The sequence below is a fragment of the Ornithorhynchus anatinus genome, chromosome 11 (assembly GCF_004115215.2).
Source record: "Ornithorhynchus anatinus isolate Pmale09 chromosome 11, mOrnAna1.pri.v4, whole genome shotgun sequence".
Taxonomy (NCBI): domain Eukaryota; kingdom Metazoa; phylum Chordata; class Mammalia; order Monotremata; family Ornithorhynchidae; genus Ornithorhynchus; species Ornithorhynchus anatinus.
This window is the reverse complement of record NC_041738.1, coordinates 12,562,954-12,584,171: the sequence shown is the minus strand read 5'-3', so window position 1 is coordinate 12,584,171 and position 21,218 is coordinate 12,562,954. Positions and strand designations below refer to the sequence as shown.

Here is a 21,218-nt window from a genome sequence, read left to right as displayed (position 1 = left end):
GTGGCTCCGCCCCCGTGGCGTCCCCCTCGGCCTCTCCTCCCAGGAGCGGGGGGGGGCGGGGGGGGAGGAGGAGGAGGAGGGGCGGTCGCCGGGCCGTACCACCCACCCGGCGGGGGGGGGGGGCGGGGGAGAGGAGGCGGGGCGGCCGGAACCACGGGCCGGCGGGCGGGGGGGGGGCGGAGGTAACGGTGCGGGCGGAACCACGGGGCGCGGGGGGGGGGGGAAGCCCGGGTCCCGCCGTCCGGCGGCTGGCGCGCTGTGGCCGTGGCCGTGGCTGCGGCGGCGCCCGTGGGCATGGCGGCCAACTGCACCGGAGCCCCGCCGCCTCCTCCGCCGCCGCCTCCTCCTCCGCCTCCGCCTCCGCCAGCCGCCCCGGGGGCCGCCGCCGCCGTCCCGGTCCCTCCGGCGGGGGCGGCTCCTCCTGCGGCGGCGGCGGCGGCGGCGGCGGCGGCGGCGGCTCCTCCGCTGAGCGCCAGCAAGACGAAGACGAAGAAGAAGCATTTCGTCTGCCAGAAAGTCAAGCTGTTTCGGGCCAGCGAGCCGCTGCTCAGCGTCCTCATGTGGGGCGCCAACCACACGGTACCTGCCCGGCCTGACCCCCCCCCCCCCGCATCCCCCTCCCCTATTTCCCCCCATTTGCACGCCCCCTCCTCTATTCCCCCTCCTCTATTCCCCCTCCTCTATTCCCCCTCCATTTGCACGCCCCCTCCCCTATTTCCCCCCCCCCCCCGCACGCCCCCTCCTCTGTGCCTCCTCTCTCCGCAGGCCCCTTCCTCCATCCCCCCCCGCCCCGCATTCCGCTCCTCTCTTTCCCCCATCTCCATCTGCACGGCCCCTCCCCTGTCTCCTCTCCATCTGCCCGCCCCCTCCTCTATTTCCCCGCTGCCCTCCTCTGTCTTCTCTCCCCCCTCCCCCCACCCCCGCACGCCCCCTCCCCTATTCACCGCCGCCCTTCCGTTCTATCTCTGCCCCCTCTGCACGACCCCTCCTCTATTCTTCACCCCCGCTCTGCACGCCCCTTCTTCTATTTCCCCCACCCATCTGCCCGCCCCCCTCCTCTATCCCCCCCCCGGGAGGCGGAGGCGGAGGCCTGCGGCGGGTCCCGGGGCGGGGGTCCGGGGCGGGGTCTTTGTCCTCGGAGCCCGGAGGCAGGGGGATGGCCGAGGCAGAGCCCGGGGGGGCCACGCCAACGTTGGAAAGGAGCGACCGCCCCGCCCGGCCCGGCTTCCCACCCCGGGGCCGGCGGGGTTTGCCCTGCGAGCAACAGGCTGCGGGAGGCCGCCCCCATCCTCCTCCTCCTCCTCCTCCTCCTCCTCGGACCCCCAACCTCCCCATCCGACCCCCGCCGTTAACCCAGAAAGGGGGCGAGGCCGGGCCCGGCCCACCCGGCCCGGGCCCCCGGGGCTTGGGAAGGAGCGGGTCCGCTGCCAGTGACGCCTTGGCACTTGGATTGGGAGTCCTAAACCCCCGCTCCTCCTCTCGGTGGCCCCTCTGCCCTCTTCCCGCCCCTCTTTTGCCTTCCTCCTAGCCCTCTGTCCCCTTCCCACCCCCTCCACCCCCTGTCCGCCCCTTCTGCCCTCCTCCCGCCCCTCCACCCTCTTCCCTTCCTTTCTTCTGCCCCCTTGCCGCCTCCTCTGCCCTTCTCCTGCCTCTTTAGCCCCCCTCCCGCCCCTCTGCCCTCCACCCACACCTCTGGCTGCTCCTCTGCCCTCCTCCCGCCTCTTTTGCCCTCCTCCTGCCCCTCCTCCCTCCTCCTTACCCTCTGCCCTCCTCTCTCCTCCCGCCTCTTTTGCCCTCCTCTCTCCTCCCGCCTCTTTTGCCCTCCTCCTGCCCCCCTGCCCCCTTCCGCCCCCCTGCCCTTTTCCCACCCTTTCTTCTGCCCTCTTCCCTCCCCTTCCTCTTCCTTCCCACCCTTCCTGCCCCCTCCCCCTCCCCCCCTCGCAGGAGAGGGTGCCCAGGCCCCGGGGAAACCAGGTAGCCGCCGTTCAGGCCGGCCGGGCCCACGCCGGCCGCCCCATCGATCGGTCGTTCGTAGTCGCCGGGCACGTACTGTCTGCGGAGCGTTACGCCGAACGCTCGGGAGAGCCCAACACGATGGTCGGTCGGCGGACCCGTTCTCTGCCCGCAGGGAGCTTACGGTCCCCAAGAGGAGACGGTCAGATCGACGCCAGCTAGGGGAAATGGTCCGCGGGCGACCCGCCCGTGCCCCCTTCCCCCGAAACCCGTAGGTCTCCCGAGGAGCCGGGGCGAGGAAGTGGGTTTTCGTTGGTCTGCCGGACGAACCGTGGGTCCCCGGGAAGACGGCGCCGCGCCGGCGTGGCGGACGGATGGGCGGCGGGCGGCCGGGACGGTTTCGCCGCCGCGAGTAAGCGGGCCGGGACGCCGGCGGCCCGGCGGGTCCGGCCGGGAGGAGACGCCATCCGGGGGGCCTCCGAGAGGCCCGCCCAGGCGGACGGGCCGAGCGCCGGGTCCTCCCCTTGCCGGCCCTGTGGCCCCGGAGGTCAGTTTGGGAGGGGCGCGGAGCGGGCGGGACCCAGAGGCGGGGACACGGGAGCCCCGGATCCCGACCTCTTTCCCGGCCGAGTCTGCCCACCCCAAGATTCGATCGTTCGATCGGATTCATTGAGCGCTCTCCGTGTGAGTCACGTGTGCGCGGGGTGGGGGCCCTGGCCCGGTCACGGGGCCTCCCTCGGGGAGCCGCCTCACCCCCCGCCGGCGGCCCGGCCCCCGCCTCGGTTTCCCCGCGCCCTCTTGGAGCTCCGGGGCGGGTCCCTCTGACCGGCGGCCATCCCCGGGCATCCTCTCTCCGCCGGCCCCCCGAGACGGCGCGGGTTCGGTCGGCCCGTCCTGGAGCGCGGGGCGGCTTCCCCCGGCGCCGCGGGCCACCCGGGTCTCCCTCGGGGGCCGGCTCCCACCCGCGACCCCGCCGGCCGCCCCGGCGCGGCCCCCCGGCTTCGGCGGACCCGCGGCGGCCCTTCGGCGGCCAAAACCGCGGGAGTCCGTCCGCCCCCCCCCGCCCCTCTGGCCCCGTTACCTCGCCGAGTGACGTGGGGCGAGCCTCTTGACCTCTCTGGGCCTCTCGCCCCCCAGGGATGACAGTTGGCTCCCTCTCCCTCCTCCCTCCCTCCCGGACGTGGGCCCCGTGCTGAAGTCAGGGGTGGCTGGAGGACCCGGCCTGAGAGGGGGATAAAGTGGAATTGGCCAAGCTCTGACTCGGGCCACGCGCTGTCCTGATCGATGGGATGGTTGCGGCGAATTTAGGTCAGATATAACAATTGATAGCGATGATTAGGGTGTCCGTTGAGCGCTTACTATCTGCCGAGTCCCGTTCTGAGCGCTGGGGTAGATACGGGGTGATGGGGTTGTCCTCCGTGGGGCTCCAGTCTCTCAATCCCCATTTTACAGATGAGGTCGCTGAGGCACAGAGAGGTGAAGTGGCTTGCCCAAGGTCACCCAGCAGGCAGGGTGGGATTAGAACCCCCGTCCTCTGACTCCCACACCCGTGCTCTTGCCTCTAAGCCGCGCCACCTGGGGCTCCCAGTCTAAAAGGGCGGCAGAGCTGGGCTTTCATCCCCATTTTACAGATGAGTCAATTGAGCACCGAGAAGTTACGAGACTCGCCCCGGGTCGCACAGCGGGCAAGGGGCGGAGACGGCATCGGAACCCAGGTCCCCTCGCTCCCGGGCCTGGGATCTTTCCGCTGGGCCGAGCTGCTTCCGAAAGGGAAGCCCTCGACGTCCAGGGAGAGCCCTGGCAGGGGCGGGAGAGGGGCCAGCCGGACAGCCCGGGGCGCGGCCAGGGGCAGAGGGGAGCGGGCAGGACGCGAGGGTCCGACGCGGCCCCCCGGGGGTAGGTGGCCGGGGATCGTCGCCTCCTAGGCGGCCCCACTCTTCCCCCCGACCTCCGCCGTCCCCACCGCCCTCCTCCTCCCTCCAGCTCTGGGAAACCGACTTCCTCTGCAGGCCCGAGGCCGACACCCCCCCCCCTCCCCCCCGGGCAGTGCCCTGCCAGCAGTGCTCTGATAATAATAACATCAATGGTGGTACCGAGCCCTGGGGTGGATAGAAGCGAATCGGGAGGGACCCGATCCCCGTCCCACGTGGGACGGTCTCGATCCCCATTTTCCAGATGAGGGAGCTGAGGCCCGGAGAAGGGCCGTGACGTGCCCGAGTTGACCCGGCAGACCAGTGGTGGGGCCGGGATTAGAACCCGGGTCCTTCTGACTCCCAGGCCCGGTGTTGTACCCGCGGGACCACACTGCCCGTCGAGCGTGGAGCGTTGTAGATCGCAGTGGCGGGGAATGTCACCGTTTATGGTTGTACCGTCCTCTCCCAGGTGTTTAGTACAGTGCTCTGCACACAGTAAGCGCTTAATAAATACGACAGTGAGTGGATTCTAGACTCAGCCAGGGAGCCCCCGGGACGGAGCAGCGTGGATCAAAGTAGAGCAGGGGGTGGGGGTCCCGCTGGTGGGCGACGAGCCTGGGGGGAGCCTGAAGGGACCGTCGCTGAGGACGGCGGGTCTGGGGGCCGTGGGTGCGGGGGGCTCCCAGCTGCGAAAGCGGCATCGGATAATAATAGCGGTAACGATACTAATAACGCCGATGGCGTCTGTCGGGCGCTGACTCTGTGCCAGGCGCTGTTCTAAGCGCTGGAGCGGATACAAGGTGATGGGGTTGGACACGATCCCTGTCCCCCGTGGGGCTCGCGGTCTCAATCTCCCTTTTCCGGATGAGGTAACCGAGGCCCAGAGAAGTGACGGGACTCGCCCCAGGTCGCCCGGCAGACGGGTGGCGGAGCCGGGGCTGGAACCCAGGTCCCTCGCCTGACTCCCGAGCCCGGGCTCTCGCCGTCAGGCCGTGCCGATCGCGCACGGCAGGGACAGTCTGGGGCCGGCTCTAGTTCCAAGCGGTCGCCCGGGATCTCCGCTTTAAGGACCAACCCCGTTGCCGGGTCGCCCCCGCAAAACGCCGGTGCCGGGGCGGCCGGCCCGCCGAGCCCCCGACCCCCCTCCTCCCCTTCCCTCCGGCCTCCCGTCCGTCCGGCCTCCCGCCCGTCCTCCGTCCCGACCCCCGGCCCTCCTCCCCTCCAGATCAATGAGCTCAGCAACGTCCCGGTTCCCGTCATGCTGATGCCGGACGATTTCAAGGCCTACAGCAAGATCAAGGTGGACAACCATCTCTTCAACAAGTGAGTGTCCCGGGCCCGGAGACCCCCGCCCCCCCCCCCCCCCCCGCCGCCCCTCTGGTCGCCTCGGCCCCTCCCCCCCGCCCCGGGCGACCCCCGGCCGCCTCCGCCCTCGGGTTCCCCGCCGGGGGCCCCCCCCCGGTGACTCTGGTGTGGGAGGGTGGAGAGTGGGGAGTCGGGGGGGAGGCCCACGTTTGATGCCAAGAACTCCAGCAGCTACTTTGACCCCGAAGAGCCAGGAAGCCCCTGGGCCGGACCCGGGTCAGGATTGTGACCCGGCCGCCCTCCCGCCAGCTGGCCACGGACCCAGCTCCCCCGCAGCAGGGATGTAAGTCCAGAGGGGATCGCGGCGGGGGGCCCGCCCCACCCTGGAGCGTGGGATCTCTCTCTCTCTGCACCGCAGATTCGCAGCCGGGGCAGGACGGACGGTCGGGCGTCCCGTAGCTCCTCCCTCGCGGCCCCTCCTGCGGGTCGGGGGCCCCCAGCCCCCCGGCATCGGGGACGAGGCCGGCTCTTCTGCGGGTCGGGGGGAGAAGGGGAGACGGAGCGGATCGCCCCTCCGGGGGGGCCGCCCGGGGTGGAGGCGGGAGGGAGGAGCGGGGGAGGACGCCCCGGGACGGGCCCCGTCCGCCCATCCCCTGCCTGTCTGCAGGGAGAACCTCCCCAGCCGGTTCAAGTTCAAGGAGTACTGCCCCATGGTCTTCCGCAACCTGCGGGAGCGCTTCGGGATCGACGACCAGGACTATCAGGTGAGGACCGGTCCGGGCCCGGGGCGCGCTTCCGGCCCACCCTGGGCACGTGACGGGCTGACCCGGGCGGGCTTCCCCCCCGAGCCCAGGCGGTGAGGAGCGGTCGATGAGAGCCCCTCCGGATTCTGCCCGGGCCCCCGCTGAAACTCCTTCGGAGTTTGTCTCAAAAGGGCACGTCGAGAGGCTGCTTAGAGCAGATAAGGCAAGACCCCGGCGGCAGGGAGGAGCCTCAGGTAAAGCCCAAGACCCCTTCTCGCTTCGGAGGCTGTGGTGCGGCCGCTGGCCCCGGCCAAGGCCCCAGGACGCCACCGCCCCCCGTAGCACGAAGGTCGGCCCGCCGAGCCGCGCGGCTCGGCGGATGGAGCCCGGGAGACGGGAGGACCTGGGTTCTAACCCCGGCTCCGCCGCTCATCTGCGGCTGTGTGACCTTGGGCGAGTCACTTCACTTACCTCGTCCGGAAAACGGGGCTCGAGACCGTGAGCCCCGTGTGGGGCGGGGGCTGTGTATCAACCCCGGCGTTTAGCACGGTCCCTGGCACGGAGTGAGCTGTCAACCAATACCGCAGTTACTATTGTCGGCGCGTGGCTCCGGCCCCCACATCTGGGTTCCCCCTGCCGCGGGCGGGGGCCGTGGAGACGGTCGGGGGCCGGCCGGGCGGGCGGGGTGCCCGGAAATCCCCAGGGACTTCCCGCCCGTCAGAGCCAGCCCCGGGCAGCTGGACCTCCGGAGTCCAGCCGGGGCAGGGTCTCGACTGCCCGTTTTTGCTAGTGCTAGTGCCGGGGGAGTGCGTCGAAGCAGGGGAGGGCGGGCTCGGGCCTGACAGCCGGGCAGGGCCTCGTGCCCCACCGCCTCGGCCGGGCGTCGGCTTTCCACGCGGGCCCGGGCTCCGGCCTGAGGGGGCCGCGGCGAGCGGGGCCCGGGCCCCGGCCTTCGCCCGCAGGGTTGGCCTGGGGTCGGCTTCCCCAACCGCCAAGCAGGGAGGGGCCGAGAGCAGGCGCGGGAGGGAGCCGCCCTGCCGGCCCATGGGTCCGCCGGCCGGGGGGAGGTGCACGTGGGCTGCAGGAGCGGGGCGGGGAGGGTCCCCACCTGCCGATCCCACCCGCCAGCGGGAGCCCAAGGGCGGTGCCCGGGAAGCAGGTGTGGGCTGGCCTGGCCCGAGGGAGGCCCTGGCCCCCGAGGTGAGCCCCGACGCCCCCCCCAGGCCCCCTTCGGCCACCCCGCCCGTCCCCGTTGACCGTCTTCCGGCCTCCAGACGACCGCCCGGGGACAGCTGGGGTCAGTTCTCTGGGGTGGGAGGTTGGGGCCGTTCTCTGAGACTCCCGGAAATCCCCCCCGACACGGGTCACGAGCAGGGATGGAAGGCCCCCCTCTTCCCCGCTCACCCCACCCACCGCCCGGCCCGCCTCGTTCTGGACTCCGGGGCGGGAGAGGGGCCGAGGGGAGCCACGGACCGTAGCGCCAGCCCCTCGGCCCCGACCGAGGGAGGACCTTCCGGGGGCCGCTCGGGGGGCTGCGTGGGGACGGGCGGCAGCGGCCGGCGCCCGGCCCGCCTCGTGCCCCCCGCCCCCAACCCCGTCCCTCTCCTCCCCGGGTCTGACGTCGACCCCGCAGAACTCGGTGACCCGCAGCGCCCCCGTGAACAGCGACAGCCAGGGCCGCTGCGGGGCCCGCTTCCTCACCACCTACGACCGGCGCTTCGTGGTCAAGGCGGTGTCCGGCGAGGACGTGGCCGAGATGCACAACATCCTCAAGAAATACCACCAGGTACGGAATGGAGGCCCTTCCCGCACCCGCCCGCCCCCCGGCCCCGGGCGCCCGCGGCGGTCGGAGGATACGCCGTCGGCCGGGGGGGGTCCCCAGCCGGATCCCGCGAGGCAGGCGACAGGTGGCACCTGCCCCCTCCGGGGTCTCGGGTGACCTCCGTGGTCGGGGGCGAGGGGTCCCCCACGCCCCTCCGGACGTCAGCTCACGGACGGCACGGCGTCCCCCCCCCCCGGCCCCACGGTGTCCGATCACCGGCCCGGGGTGGCAGCCGGGAGTTCCCCGGCCCCTGACCCCGCCCTCCTCTGCCCCGCCGGGCCGCCAGTTCATCGTGGAGTGCCACGGGAACACCCTCCTGCCCCAGTTTCTGGGCATGTACCGCCTGACGGTGGACGGCGTCGAGACCTACATGGTGGTCACCAGGAACGTCTTCAGCCACCGGTTGACCGTCCACCGGAAGTACGACCTCAAGGTGAGGCTCCGGGCGCTAACCGTTGGCGCCGCCGCCCCAGTGGGGGGTCCCAAGCGCGTAGCCATGTTTGCCTCTACCACCCTGAACCCGTCCGTGAAACTTCCTACTCGTCGCTTCGGCCCGATTAAGACTGTGAACCCCACGGGGGTCGGGGACCGTATTCAGCCCGATTACCGTCTGTCTACCCCAGCGCTTAGGAGAGCGCTTGGCCCGGAGTAAACGCTTAACGAATATCTTTATCGTTATTGTTGTTGTATCGATCCGTCGTGCCAAAATTACTTATGCTGTACTGTGTATCTGGGAGAATACGTTATACCTGGGAGGCGTGATCCCCGCCCTCAAGTTCAATCGGGCATTCAACCTAGTGGAAGACCTCACTTGGGCCTCAGCCTCAGTTTCCTCGCCCGCGAGACGGGAATCATAACCCCCGCCTCTCGGCGATCTACTGGAGGTCACCCGGCCGGGGACCGAGCGGGGATTAGACTCTCGGTTCATCGGGTCTCTCCACCGGGCCGGGCCGGGCCGGGCCGCCTCCGTCTGTCATTCGCCAGTCCCCCTCTCCCTCTGGCGCGAGACCCCTCTTCCGGTGTGGGTGGGAGAGCCGGGACAGGGCCGCCCCAGGCCTTCCGGCGGGGGAGATGTCCCCTAATGCAGGAAGTCGCTTCCGGGATGCCGAGAGAAGTATCCGGGCGGCCCTGAGGTTCTGGGCCACTTGGGCGAGCGAAGGGAAATCCAAGATGACGGCACACTGTCACCGGGGGCCCCTTCCCACCGGCCCGGCCCCTAAGCCGCACCCTCTCCCGGCCTCTTCTCCCCCCCTCGGGTGGCCCCTGTCGACTCCAGCTCCCCTGAGCCCCTTGCCCTCTCCTCCTAGGGTTCGACCGTCTCCAGGGAAGCCAGCGACAAGGAGAAGGTAGGCCGGGGTGGGGTTGGGGGCGAGGAGCCTGCCCCGGGGGCGTCCCGGGGGCAGGGAAGGGAGACCGCAAAGACACCCCCCCCCCCCCAAGTTCCCGGTCCCACGGACCCGCTCCCCTGAAACCCGGCTCCAGCCGCTCCTTTGCCCTCCTTCCCCCTGTGAGCGCTTATCCGTTCTTCCCGGGGTCCCGCCCGGCTCCCGCCCCCTTGCCCTTTCCTGCCCCCTCCTCCGGGATCAGGGCGTGGGTGGGACTCTTCTGGTCACGGGGGCCTCCTCCCCGTCCCCCCGAGGGGTGGGGGGAGTTCCCCTGGATCTCCAGGAAGGGAAAGGCCCCGGGACGAGAAGAACCCCGTTCTCCCGACCCGTGCCCTCCAGGCCAAGGACTTGCCCACGTTCAAGGACAACGACTTCCTGAACGAAGGGCAGAAGTTACACGTCGGGGAGGACAGTAAAAAGAATTTCCTGGAGAAGCTGAAACGGGACGTGGAGGTAATGATGCGCCGGGAGCAGGGAGAGGGTCCGGGCTCCCCGAGCCCCGTCCACCCCCTCCCTAGTCGGGTTCCTTGCTCTCCCCCCCTCCACCCCCCACCCCCATCCCCTGATGTGTGACCTCTGGGGGCCAGGATTGGGGTAGGGGAGGGGGATCCTTCGTCACCTCTCTCCCCTGGCCCGGGCCGACTTAATCAGTTCGTTCATTCACTCGATGGTATTTATCGAGCGCTTACCGGGGGCAGAACACCGTGCTAAGCGCTCGGGAGAGTCCAGTAGGACAGAGAGGGTAGACGCGTCCCCTGCCCGCAAGGGGCGGACGGCCTAGGACCGTCGCCCGGTCCTCTCCCGTCACGCGGAAATTGCTGACCCCGGCCTCCCTGGGCCGTTCCAGACGTCCCCCTGCCCCCCTCACGCCCTTCCGCTGTCCCCCCGCCGCCGACCCCTGCAGTTCCTGGCCCAGCTGAAGATCATGGACTACAGCCTGCTGGTGGGCATCCACGACGTGGACCGGGCGGAGCAGGAGGAGATGGAGGTGGAGGAGCGGGCGGAGGACGAGGAGTGGGAGAACGACGGCGGCACGGGCGGGGCCCTGCTCTGCTCCTACGGGACGACGCCCCCCGACAGCCCCGGGAACCTCCTCAACTTCCCCCGCTTCTTCGGCCCCGGGGAGTTCGACCCGTCCGTGGACGTCTACGCCATGAAGAGCCACGACAGTGCGTGGGGACTCCCGCCCGGGAGGGGGTCGGGGCCGGGGGGACGGGTCCTCCCAGTCCGGGCGGGCGGCCTCCTCCCGAGCGGCCCGGAGACGGGGGGGGGGGCGGCCGGGGCGGCCGGGGAGACCTCTCGGGGCCCCTTCCGGCCCCCGCGGGGTGACCCGGCTGTCCCTCCACCCACCGTCCAGACGCCCCCAAGAAGGAAGTGTACTTCATGGCCATCATCGACATCCTCACGCCGTACGATGCCAAGAAGAAAGCCGCCCACGCTGCCAAAACGGTGAAACACGGAGTGAGTCCCGTCGCAGACCCCCGAGGCTCGGGACGCCCCGCGCCCCGCTCCCTCCCGGCCCCCCGCCCTCTCCCGGGACCCGTGCTGCGGGAAGACCCCGCCCCGCCGTTGTTTACAGTGCCTCCACCCACGTCCCCCAGGAGGCCGGGCTGCCGCCGGGGCTGCCGCTCCAGGACTCCTGGGCCCCCGAGGCTCATAATAGCTTTGTTTTCGTGCCCGGGCTGGTCCCCTTGGACTCGGGCCCCGAGGCCTGGACTGATCCAGCTCCGAGCCGGGGCTCCCCCGGACCCCCTCACTCCACGCCTCCATCAGGGCCCGGGCTCCTCGGACCCGGAGGCGGCCGGCTCGGCCGGGGGGGGGGGGCGGCCGGGGGCCGGGCCCCGGGCCCCGAGCCGACCGGCGGGCCCTCCGCCGTCCGCTCTTTTGCAGGCCGGGGCGGAGATCTCCACGGTGAACCCCGAGCAGTACTCCAAACGCTTCAACGAGTTCATGTCCAACATCCTGACATAATGGCCGCCGCCTCGTTCAGCCGTGAGGCCGGTGGGGAGGGGGCGGGGGGAAGGGGGCCGGGGGCGGGGGCGGACCCGCCAGCGGGGAATGCGGCCTGCGACACTGAAACGGACACTGTAGCAGCATGTGTGTGCGTGTGTATCGTGTGTGTGTGCGTGTGCGTGCGTGCGTGCGCCTCCCTCGTGACCCCACTGAAAACTTCATCGTAGGGGCGTCGATGGCCGGCCGGGACCCCGGCCCCTTGGTCACCGCCACTCCTGGGGCCGGGGGCTTTGGAAGTCCTTTCCGTTTTTAGCTCCGGCCCCTCCGCTCGGCCGACCGGCCCCCGGAAGCGAGGAAGCGAGGGTGGCGGTGCCGGGAGCCGCCGGGCCGGACCGGACAGACCGGTCTGTGGGGCACCGATCCCCCCACCCCCCCGCCGACCTCCGGGGTCCCCGCCTCCCCAGACGAGGCCGGGCCGGCCGGGGGGGTGGGAGGGCTGGGGCCGTGCTCGGAGCCCACCCCCTGCCCACAGCCCCCCGTCCCTCCCGGTAGCCCCAAACGGAGGAGGGAGGAGCGGTCCGGGGTCGGTGCCGGGCTCGGTACAGGCAGACCCGGCCCGGGGCTGTGCCCGCCTCCCCCTCCCTCCCAGCCCGGAGCTGCAGGTGGGGAGGCCGGGGGGGGGGGGGGGGGCGGGTCCAAGGGGAAGCCCCCCCCCGAACGGCGGTCCACCCCCGACCCCGCCTCCGAACCTCGAACCTTCCCTCCCTCCGCCCAAACTGATGGCCCCCCGACCCCCCGCCGCATCCGAGGTGCGTCCCGTCCTCCGCGGAGCCCGGCCTCCCCCCGCTCCCCATCCCCGCCGGACCGGACCCTCTCCCCAGGCTCTCCGTCCCAACTCCGGCCGCCTCGGGCCGGGCCAGGAAGGAGCCCCTGGGGTCGCTCCCCTCCACCCCCAACCCCTTCCCCACCGGCCCCGGAAAGGCTCCGGGCCAGCCGGGGGCGGGAGGCGGCCGGGAGGGTTGGCGTTGGGGCGGGCAGCCGCTCCTCTCGTCCACCCCCTCTCCTCCGGGATCTCGGAGGCTACGGGGTGGGGAAGGGCAGCCCACCCTCCCGCCCCTTCCCCCGCCCCCGCAACCTCCCTTTGGTCAATCAGGTGCAGAAAAACGATCTCGATTCTAGAAAATTGGAACCCTCTCCCCTGTGTCTCTGGTCGTGTTGCCATTCTGTGTGTACAAATGTAAATGCGATTTTACCCTTTAAAGACGTCCCGCCCGGGTGTCTGCCGTGGCGAACGGAAGCGTCTCCTTGGTATCTTGTTTACAAGCCGCGGGCTTTTACACGCTCGGTGTTCCTAGACAGTATTTCTCGTGTGGTCTCAGCCGCCAGGTGAACGTTACAGGTGTTTGGGGTTGTGGCTTGGTTGGGTTACTTTTATTTGTTAACGTTTTTCCTTTCCTGTTTTGTGCTGTTTTCAGATCTTTTGTTTTTGGTCCTTCTTGGAACTCAAGTATTTAAAAACTATTAATCTTGGTTATACAGGTTTTTTTTGGTTTCGTTTTCGGTCGTCGTCTCTTTCGTTCCGTCCTTTAAATGATACGGAGGTGTTCTACTTGGAGCCCGGCTGCCCCCCGCTCTCGCCCACCTCTTCGGCCCACCCCCGGGGAGGGCGGTCGCGGGGCCCGGGGGGGAGGAGGCCGCACGGAGCCGCCCACGCGGCGGAGGTCGGCACAAGCCCTTCGGCGGCTTGACGTGGTCTGCCCCGCGCCCGGGGCTTGCCCTCACCTCCCCCGCCTTCTCCTTCCGCCCCGGCAGCGGGCGGCGGTCAGGGTGACCGCCGGAGCCGGCCGGGACGGACGGAGCGGGTGGCTCCGACGGGCGAGGGAATCGGGAAGCGCAGCCGGTCAGGGGCGAGGCAGCGGAGAGGCCGTCGGGGTTAATTCCGGAAAGGGAGGCGCGCTGTCCTCCCAACGCCCCCGCCTCCTCCAGGGCCCTGAGGAGCCCGGGCTTGCCGCTTGCCGGGGAGTGACCTGGCCTCCGCTCTTAGGCCGGCGTCCGTCGCCCTCCCTCCCCGCCCAGGTAGCGGGAGGGAGCAGGGGAGCCAGCGCCCTCCGCCCCTGGCCCCCCTTATGAGCCCTCCGGGGGGTCGGGACCAGATGGGGCCCCTTACCGTTCTTGAACTGCATGCGTGTTACAAGGTGAATCTCCGACAGAAAAAAATAAAGCCACAAATCCTTCGTGTCCGCCCTTTCCTTCCACCCCCGGGGGGGGAAGGGGTGGGAGGCGGGCCTCCGGTCCGGACCCACGGCTGGCGAGCGGCCTTTTTCTGCGGTATCTGGTAAGCGCTTACTCCGGGTCAGACGCCGTTCGGAGCGCTGGGACGGATACCCGTTAATTAGGTCGGACACGGCCCCGCACGGGAGAACAGGTATCCCCATTTTACGGCTGAGGAAACGGCCTCAGAGAAGTGAAGTGACTTACCCAAGGTCACGCAGCCAGCGGGGGGTAGAGCGGGGATTCGAATCCGCTTCCTTCCGCCGCCCAGGCCCGGGCTCTCGCCATTAGGCCTCGCTGCTTCTCCGCTGGCCCTCGCTTTTGAAACGCTGCCCTCCGCCTTCGACCTGGGGGGCGGGCCGCAGGGGAGCCCCCCGCCTCCCCACCCCGTCCGGAGGACCAGCGCGGCAGGCTACGGACAAGACATTTTTATTTATAAAAGAGAAAAGGAGGCAGCAGGGCAGTCCAGTGCGCGAGGGGGCAGCGGCCGGTCAGGGCTAGTCCATTCGCGCCTTGAGGGTCCGGGTGGTGATTTTGTTCTTCTCGCTGCAAAGGTGGCAGAGAGAAGAGTCGTCGGCAAAGCCCGCTGGCCGGGAGGCCCCTCCGGCCGTAACCCCATAAAGACTTAAGGTGTCTGCTTATTCTCTTGGAGTGTACTCTCCCGAGCGCTTAGAACGGAGTAAGCGCTCAGAAACCACCGATTGCCTTGTGAGCCCCTTCCCCTAGTCCCCCGGGCCTAGGAGAGTTCTGTCGCGTGGCCCCGTGCCTTCGGCGGCGACGAGAAGGGGAGAGGAAGGACGGCTCCGGGTCCCCTCCGGGCCCCCCCACCGGCCGAGGACTGCCCGACCGCAGCGGTGGCCCAACGGGACAGAGGGAGGGTCCTCCCCACCCCGACTCACATGACATGCACGACGACGCCCATGCCCGACACGGCGTCTCGGTCCACGGCGTTCAGCATGGCCTGGGAGATGGTTTCGAACAGGTGCTCGGGCTCCTGTGGGGGCCACGGTGGCGGTCAGGGACCCGGGAACGCCCGGCGGGAACCGGGCCCCTCCCCCGGGGCGGCACCGTGGCATCCTACGCCGCCCCCGGAAGGAAAGAGACCGGCAGGGCCTCCCCGGACCCCCTCGGGGCACGGGGAGGGGTCCCGAGGCAAGAGAGCGGGGCCGGACCCAGGAACAGAAGGCAGCCGGACAAGGACACGAGGTGGCCGCCGCCGCCCTGCTCTCCCCGGGCCCCTTCCCCCGCCACGACTCACCATGTCCGGCTCCCACAGCGACTCGCACATCCCGTACATCTGCTCGGAGCAGGTGCCGCTGACCACGAAGTCGTCGGTCACCATGGGGCAGCCGATGAGGTCCAGGGAGCAGATGAAGGGTTCGAAGGTAGTGGGGTCCAGGCCCGCGATGACCGGCTCCGTGTAGTAGGGGCCGAAGCTGGGGGCGGCCCAGGCCGGGGCGTCACGGGGCCGGACTCGCCTCCCCACCTTCACCTCCCGCCTCGTCAGCCGACGCCTGGGCCTTCACCTGAGCCGGCCCACCCCCCGCCGCCTCCCGAGCCCTTCCTCCAGGAAGCCGCCCCAGATTAACCCTCGGGCTCCAGTCACCCGCCAGACCCACCCCGTTGAGCCCTATCACCTTCAGACCCTTACAGGTTACCGCGCGAACTTGGTTTTTCGCTTCCGATCGATATTATTTAGATCTGGGCTTATTCTACGTCTCCCATCAGACAGGCAGTCTCCTGAAGGGGGGCAGGTCCCCACCCTCTCTTCCTCCGCCAGCTCCTGGCCGAGGACTCGGTTTACCACGAGAGCTCCTGAGAGATGGGCAGCACCCCCTCCGAGAGCTAGCATCCCCGTCTGACCCACCCCCCTCCTCGTCACACTGGAATTTACTAAGAATAATCCTCACCATCATCGCCATTATGGTACCGGCTAAGCCCTTACCGTGTGGCAAACACTGTTCTAAGCACGAGGTAATCAGGTCGTCCCACCTGGGGCTCACCGTCCATTCTCCCCATTTTCCAGATGAGGTAACGGAGGCAGAGAGAAGTGAAGGGGCTCGCCTAAGGTCACACAGCAGACCGGTGGCGGAGCCATAATTAGAACCCAAGTCCTCCGACTCCCCAAGCCCGTGCTCTCGCCACTGGGCCATGCTGCTTTTGAGCGCTTATTATGTGCAGAGCGCTGTACGAAGCGCTCAGGCCAACACGACAGAGCGGGCGGACACATTTTGCCCACAACGAGTCTCCGCGTGGCGTGACCCAGGGTGAAGAGCACGGGATTGGGAGTGGGGAGATCCAGGTTCTAATCCCCGCTCCACCCCCTGCCTGCTGTGGGACCTTGGGCGAGTCACTTCACTTCTCTGTGCCTCCGTTACCTCGGACGTAAAAATGGGGAGGCGACACACGCTCTCCCTCCTACTCTGAGCTCCATGTGGAGGAGGGGCTGAGATCCGATCCCGACGCTCAGTACGGTGCTTTGCACAGAGCAAGGGCTTAACGAGGATAAGGACGGCGTCTGTTAAGCGCCTACTCTGGGCAAAGCACCGTTCCAAAGCGTAGGGGTCCCGGCCGTGGGACAGAGAGCCGGGGAAGGGGCCGAGCCCGGGCGCAACAGGGATCCATCGGCCGGGGAGGGGTCCGCCTGCTCCCCGGCGACTCCCGCCGCCGTCCCCCGCTCACCGCTTCTCGTAGAGGAGGTTGGCGACCATGCTCATGAGCGTGTGTGGCTTGATCTGCCGTCCTTCCTTCAGCTCGTAGAGGTTCAGCCGGAACTTGAGGCGCTGGGCTCTACGGGGCGGGAACCCAGATCCCCTCAGGGCGGGCGGCCGAGGATCCTCCTCCCCCTTCTCGGCTCCCGCCCCCGGGAGATCCAGGGGAGGGGCCGGGGCTTCCTTCCCCTCGGCGGGCCGCACGGTGGGAAAGGAGAAGGGAAGACTGAGGGGCAACACGGACCCTCCGGGAAGACTCGCACCGGGCGTGGGGGCTTTGGCTTCCGCCGCGGCGGGAAGGGTCTGCGTCGGACAACGGGGAGCACCCGCGGTCCCCAGGGAGCGGGCGGCCCTCTCCAGAAGGGGCACAGCGGGATCTCGGGGGGCTGCCCGGTGGTGGGGGGGACGGTCCCGGGGACCCGAGGGACAGGGGCCGCCCCTTACACAGTTTGGACGTCGGTGGCGAGCCCGGCCAGGCCGATGTACAAGCGGTCACCCATGGGGAAGATCTTCTGGAAGTCCGTGGTCACCATCTGGGCCTGGATCCCGAAGCGCCGGTCGGCCGCGATGGCCACGCAGTTCTTGCCTTTCATGGCCATGACGGCCCCCCCGTTGTACGACATAATCGACTGGAAGAACACAGCGTGGGGCGGTGTCGGGCCTCGGCCCAGCAACCTTCTTCTTTTATTTAACGGTATCTGTTAAGCGCTGACTACGTGCCAGGCGCTTTTCTAAGCGCTGGGGTAGACGTGATATAATCGGGTCGGACACGGTCCCCGTCCCGCAGAGGGCTCACGGTCTGAACCCCCGTGTTACAGATGAGGTAACCGAGGCACAGAGAAGCGACAGGTCACACGGCAGACAAGCGGCAGGACCGGGATTGGAACCCAGGTCCTTCGGACTCCACTAGGCCACGCTGCCCGACTCTCAGGGAGCGACGGACACCCCCATTCGCCCTTCCAGCCCCAACTCCTCGGGCATTGGCTGCCCGCTCCCCCATTCCCGAGAGGCAGCGTGGCCTAGTGGCAAGGGCCCGGGCCTGGAAGTCAGAGGATATGGGTTCGGATCCCGCCACTTGTCTGCTGTGTGACCTGGGGCAAGTCACTTCACTTTTCTGAGCCTATTTCTGATGCTACCGGTGCTTGTTTTGTTGTCTAGACTGTGAGCCCCTGTTGGGTGGGGATTGTCCCTATCTGTGGCCGAACTGTACTTTCCAAGCGCTTAGTACAGTGCTCGGCACACAGTAAGCGCTCAATAAATACCACTGGATGAATGAATGAGCCTGAATTCCCTCACCTGTAAAACGAGGGTGAAGTCTGAGGGACCCGTGTGAGGCGGGGACCGAGTCTGACCTAATAATAATAATAATAATAATGGTGGTGGTATTTGTTAAGCGCTATGTGCCGTTGGGGTGGATACAAGCAAATCGGGTGGCCCCACGTGGGGGTCACAGTCTTAGCGCTCAGAACAGTGCTTGGCGCCTAGTAAGCGCCTAACAAACACCATCATTACTATTATTATCTACCCCAGCGCTTAGAACAGTGCTTGGCACCTAGTGTGTGCTTAACGAAGGCCATCATTATGATCATCTTCCCCAGCGCTTAGAACAGTGCTTGGCACGTAGTAAGCGATTAAAAGATACCATCATCATCATCATCATGCTCTCCCCCAGCGCTTAGAAGAGTGCTTGGCACGTAGTAAGCGCTTAAAAAAAAGATACCATCATGATGATGATGATGATGACGATCTCCCCCAGCGCTTGGAAGAGGGCTTGGCACGTAGTAAGCGCTTCACAGACGCCATCATCATCATCAAGCCCAGCGCTTAGAAGAGGGCTTGGCACGCGGTAAGCGCTGAGCCGATACCATGATGATGATGATGATGATGATGATGACGATGATCTCCCCCAGCGCTCAGAACAGTGCGGGTCCCGTAGTGAGCGCTCAGCCCAAACCACGTTGATGGGCCAGAGGACCGGCCCAGTCCCCTCTCGGGTCCGCCGCCCCCCCTCCCCCATGTTGGATGCACTTCCGGTTTCCTGACGCCCCCCACGACCCCCCCCGTTGCCCCCCCGGGTGGCCCCTAAACCCCCTCCCTCCCCGCGCCCCTCACCATGGTGGCGTCCGGCGGGTCCCCGCAGCTGCCCCCGCCCGCGGCCTCCGCTTCCGGACCGGACCGGACCCGCGGGCCCCTCCCCGCCCAGCTCCCGCCTCCCCCGACCTCCAATTGGCCAGAAGGCGGGCCCCCCCCGACGCCGGGGACGCTGATTGGGCTTCGCGCCCGTCAATCTCCGGGCCGGATCGGGGCACCAATCAGCAGCGGGAGGAGAAAAGCCGGAGCCGCCGAGGAAAGTGGAAAGTCACCGTGAGGGAGGGAGGGAGGGAGAGACGGAACGCGCGCCGCGGGGCCTGCTGGGATCGTGGAGGACTGAGGCCCGGCGCGGGAGGGGGGCAGGCTCCAGAGGGCGCATGCGCGCAGAGCCGGCGCCTCGCCCGAGCCGGACGACCTAATGTCTGCGCCAGGGGGTGGGCCTGCCTAGTTCATTCATTCATCCATCCATCCATCCATCCATCCATCCATCCATCCATCCATCCATCCATCCATCCATCCATCCATCCATCCATCCATCCATCCATCCATCCATCCATCCATCCATCCATCTTTATCCATCTTTATCCATTCATCTTCATCCATTCATCTTCATCCATCCATCTTTATCCATTCATCTTTATCCATCCATCCATCCATCTTTATCCATCCACCCACCCATCCATCCATTCTTTATCCATCCATCCATTCTTCATCCATCCATCCATCCATCCATCCATCCATCCATCCATCCATCCATCCATCCATCCTTTATCCAGCCACCCATTAATTCATCCAATCATATTTATTGAGCGCTTGCTGTGTGTGGAGAATTGTACTAAGCAGTTGGGGGAGTCCAATACAACAATAAACAGACCCCTTCCCTGCCCCCGAACAGCTGACGGTCTAAGAGGGGACTGGAGTTCATTCACTCAATCCTACTTATTAATAATAATAAAAATAATGGTGGCATTTGTTAAGCGCTTATTATGTGCAAAGCACTGCTCTAAGCACTGGGGAGGACACAAGGTGATCAGGTTGTCCCACGTGAGGCTCACAGTCTTCATCCCCATTTTACAGATGGGGTAACTGAGGCCCAGAGAAGTGAAGTGTCAAGCCCAAAGTCCCACAGCTGACAAGTGGCTGAGTTGGGGTTTGAACCCATGATCTCTGACTCCCAAGCCCGGCTTCTTTCCACTGAGCCACGCTGCCTCTCCTAGAGACCTCCTAGAGACCATCCCCCGTTTAGACTGTGAGCCCCTTATTGGGCAGGGATTGTCTCTATCTGATGCCGAATTGTACATTCCAAGCGGTTAGTACAGTGCTCTGCACACAGGAAGTGCTCAATAAATACAATTGAATGAATGAATGAATGAATCCCTACCCAACAACTGGACCACATTCTAGACTGGGGGAGACAGACAAGAAAACAAAACAAGTAGTCAGGAAACAATAGCATCGATATAAATAAATAGAATTGTATATATATACACATCATTAATAAAATAAATAGAATCATAAATATATACATATATACAAAAGTGAGGTGGGTAGAGCAGAGGGAGGGAGTCGGGCCTATGGGGAAGGAGGAGAAGCAGAGGAAAGGGGGGCTCAGTCTGCGAAGGCCTCTTGGAGGAGTTGAGCTTTGTGTCTTTGAGGATAATAATAATAATGTCGGTATTTTTTAAGTGCTTACTACCAGTCAAGCACTGTTCTAAGCAGTGAATAACTGTGGTTTTTGTTAAGAACTTACAATGTGCCAGGCACTGTACTAACTGCTGGGGTGCATACAAGAAAATAATAATCATAGCATTTGTTAAGCACTTACTATGTGCCAGACACTATTCTAAACTCTGGGTGTGTCTTTGTGGCAAGAGCCCAGGCTTGGAAGGCAGAGGTCATGGGTTCTAATTCCAGTTCTGCCACTTAGCAGCTTTGTGACTTTGGGCAAGTCACTTAACTTTTCTGTGCCTCAGTGACCTCATCTGTAAAAGGGGGATTAAGACTGTGAGCCCCATGTGGGATGTGAACTGTGTTCAACCTGATTACTTTGTGTCTACCCCATTGCTTTAGAACAATGCCTGGCACATAGTAAGCACTTAACAAACACCATTAAAAAAACAACACATTCCCTGCCCATAAGGAGCTTGCAGTCAAGAGGGGGAGACAGTACTATAAATTACAGGTACAGATAAATAAATTACAGTATCTAAGTTCTGTGGGGTTGAAGGAGGGGTGAATAAAGGGAACAAATCAGGGTGACCCAGGTGGGAGTGGTCTATTGATTAGTAGTTTTTATTGAGCTCCCAGTGGATGCGAAACACTGTTCTAAGCACTTGGGAGCGGATAGCAAAAATGAGACACTGGTTCCTAGACCTTCAGGAGCCTTACAATCTAATGGAGGAGACTCTCTCTCATCTTCCCCACCCTGTTCCCTTTCTTTCTGCTAACTGCATCCTCTATGACTTCCAGTCCTCTCCCAGTAAACATTTAGGAACTCCCTCCTAACGCTTATGTGCATATATTCATTCAATTGTATTTATTGAGCGCTTACTGTGTGCAGAGCACAGTAGTAAGTGCTTGGGAAAGGACAGTACAACCGTAAACTCGATTGCTTTCCCTTACCTGTAATTTATTTTACAGTCTGTCTCCCCTGATAGATTGTAAGATTCTCTACGTCAGGGATCATTTCTCTTATGTACCTTCCCAAGATCTTAGTACAGTGCTCTGGACAGAGTAAGAGCTCAATAAATATATTGATTGAAATAAAAACTCTTCATCATTATTACCAAAATGGACTGAGATTGATCAGGTTCAGAGCTCTGGGTTGGGAATCTTAGTACAGTGCTCTGGATAGGGTAAGAGCTCAAAAAATATATTGAATGAAATAAAAACTCTTCATCATTATTACCAAAATTGACTAAGATTGATCAAGGTCAGAGCTCTGGGTTGGGAATGGGGGATACTATCATTCAAAGAATGATATTTATTGAAAGCTATGTGCAGAGCACTGGACTAGGTCTTGGGAGAGTACAGTGTAATTAGTGGACAAGATCCCTGCCCTCAATCAATCA

General features: G+C 65.5%; 2 protein-coding genes across 2 annotated transcripts; one reads left to right on the top strand and one right to left on the bottom strand.

Annotated features, from left to right (window-relative positions):
* Window positions 1–439: 439 nt before the first annotated feature.
* On the top strand, window positions 440–11,561 carry PIP4K2B (phosphatidylinositol-5-phosphate 4-kinase type 2 beta). The gene is made up of 10 exons (XM_029075820.2): window positions 440–579; window positions 5,092–5,189; window positions 5,839–5,935; window positions 7,548–7,700; window positions 8,023–8,169; window positions 9,044–9,082; window positions 9,461–9,574; window positions 10,026–10,290; window positions 10,479–10,582; window positions 11,012–11,561. Exons 1-10 carry the CDS (start codon window positions 559–561, stop codon window positions 11,090–11,092), a joined length of 1,119 nt encoding a protein of 372 aa, XP_028931653.1. The 5' UTR covers window positions 440–558; the 3' UTR covers window positions 11,093–11,561.
* Window positions 11,562–13,758: 2,197 nt separating this feature from the next.
* Window positions 13,759–18,251, bottom strand: PSMB3 (proteasome 20S subunit beta 3). Its single transcript, XM_029074493.1, has 6 exons — window positions 18,169–18,251; window positions 16,501–16,685; window positions 16,028–16,135; window positions 14,604–14,781; window positions 14,245–14,339; window positions 13,759–13,891 (listed from the first exon to the last, which is right to left on the bottom strand). The coding sequence occupies exons 1-6, from the start codon at window positions 18,169–18,171 to the stop codon at window positions 13,843–13,845; spliced, it is 618 nt and encodes a 205-aa protein (XP_028930326.1). The 5' UTR covers window positions 18,172–18,251; the 3' UTR covers window positions 13,759–13,842.
* Window positions 18,252–21,218: the final 2,967 nt, after the last annotated feature.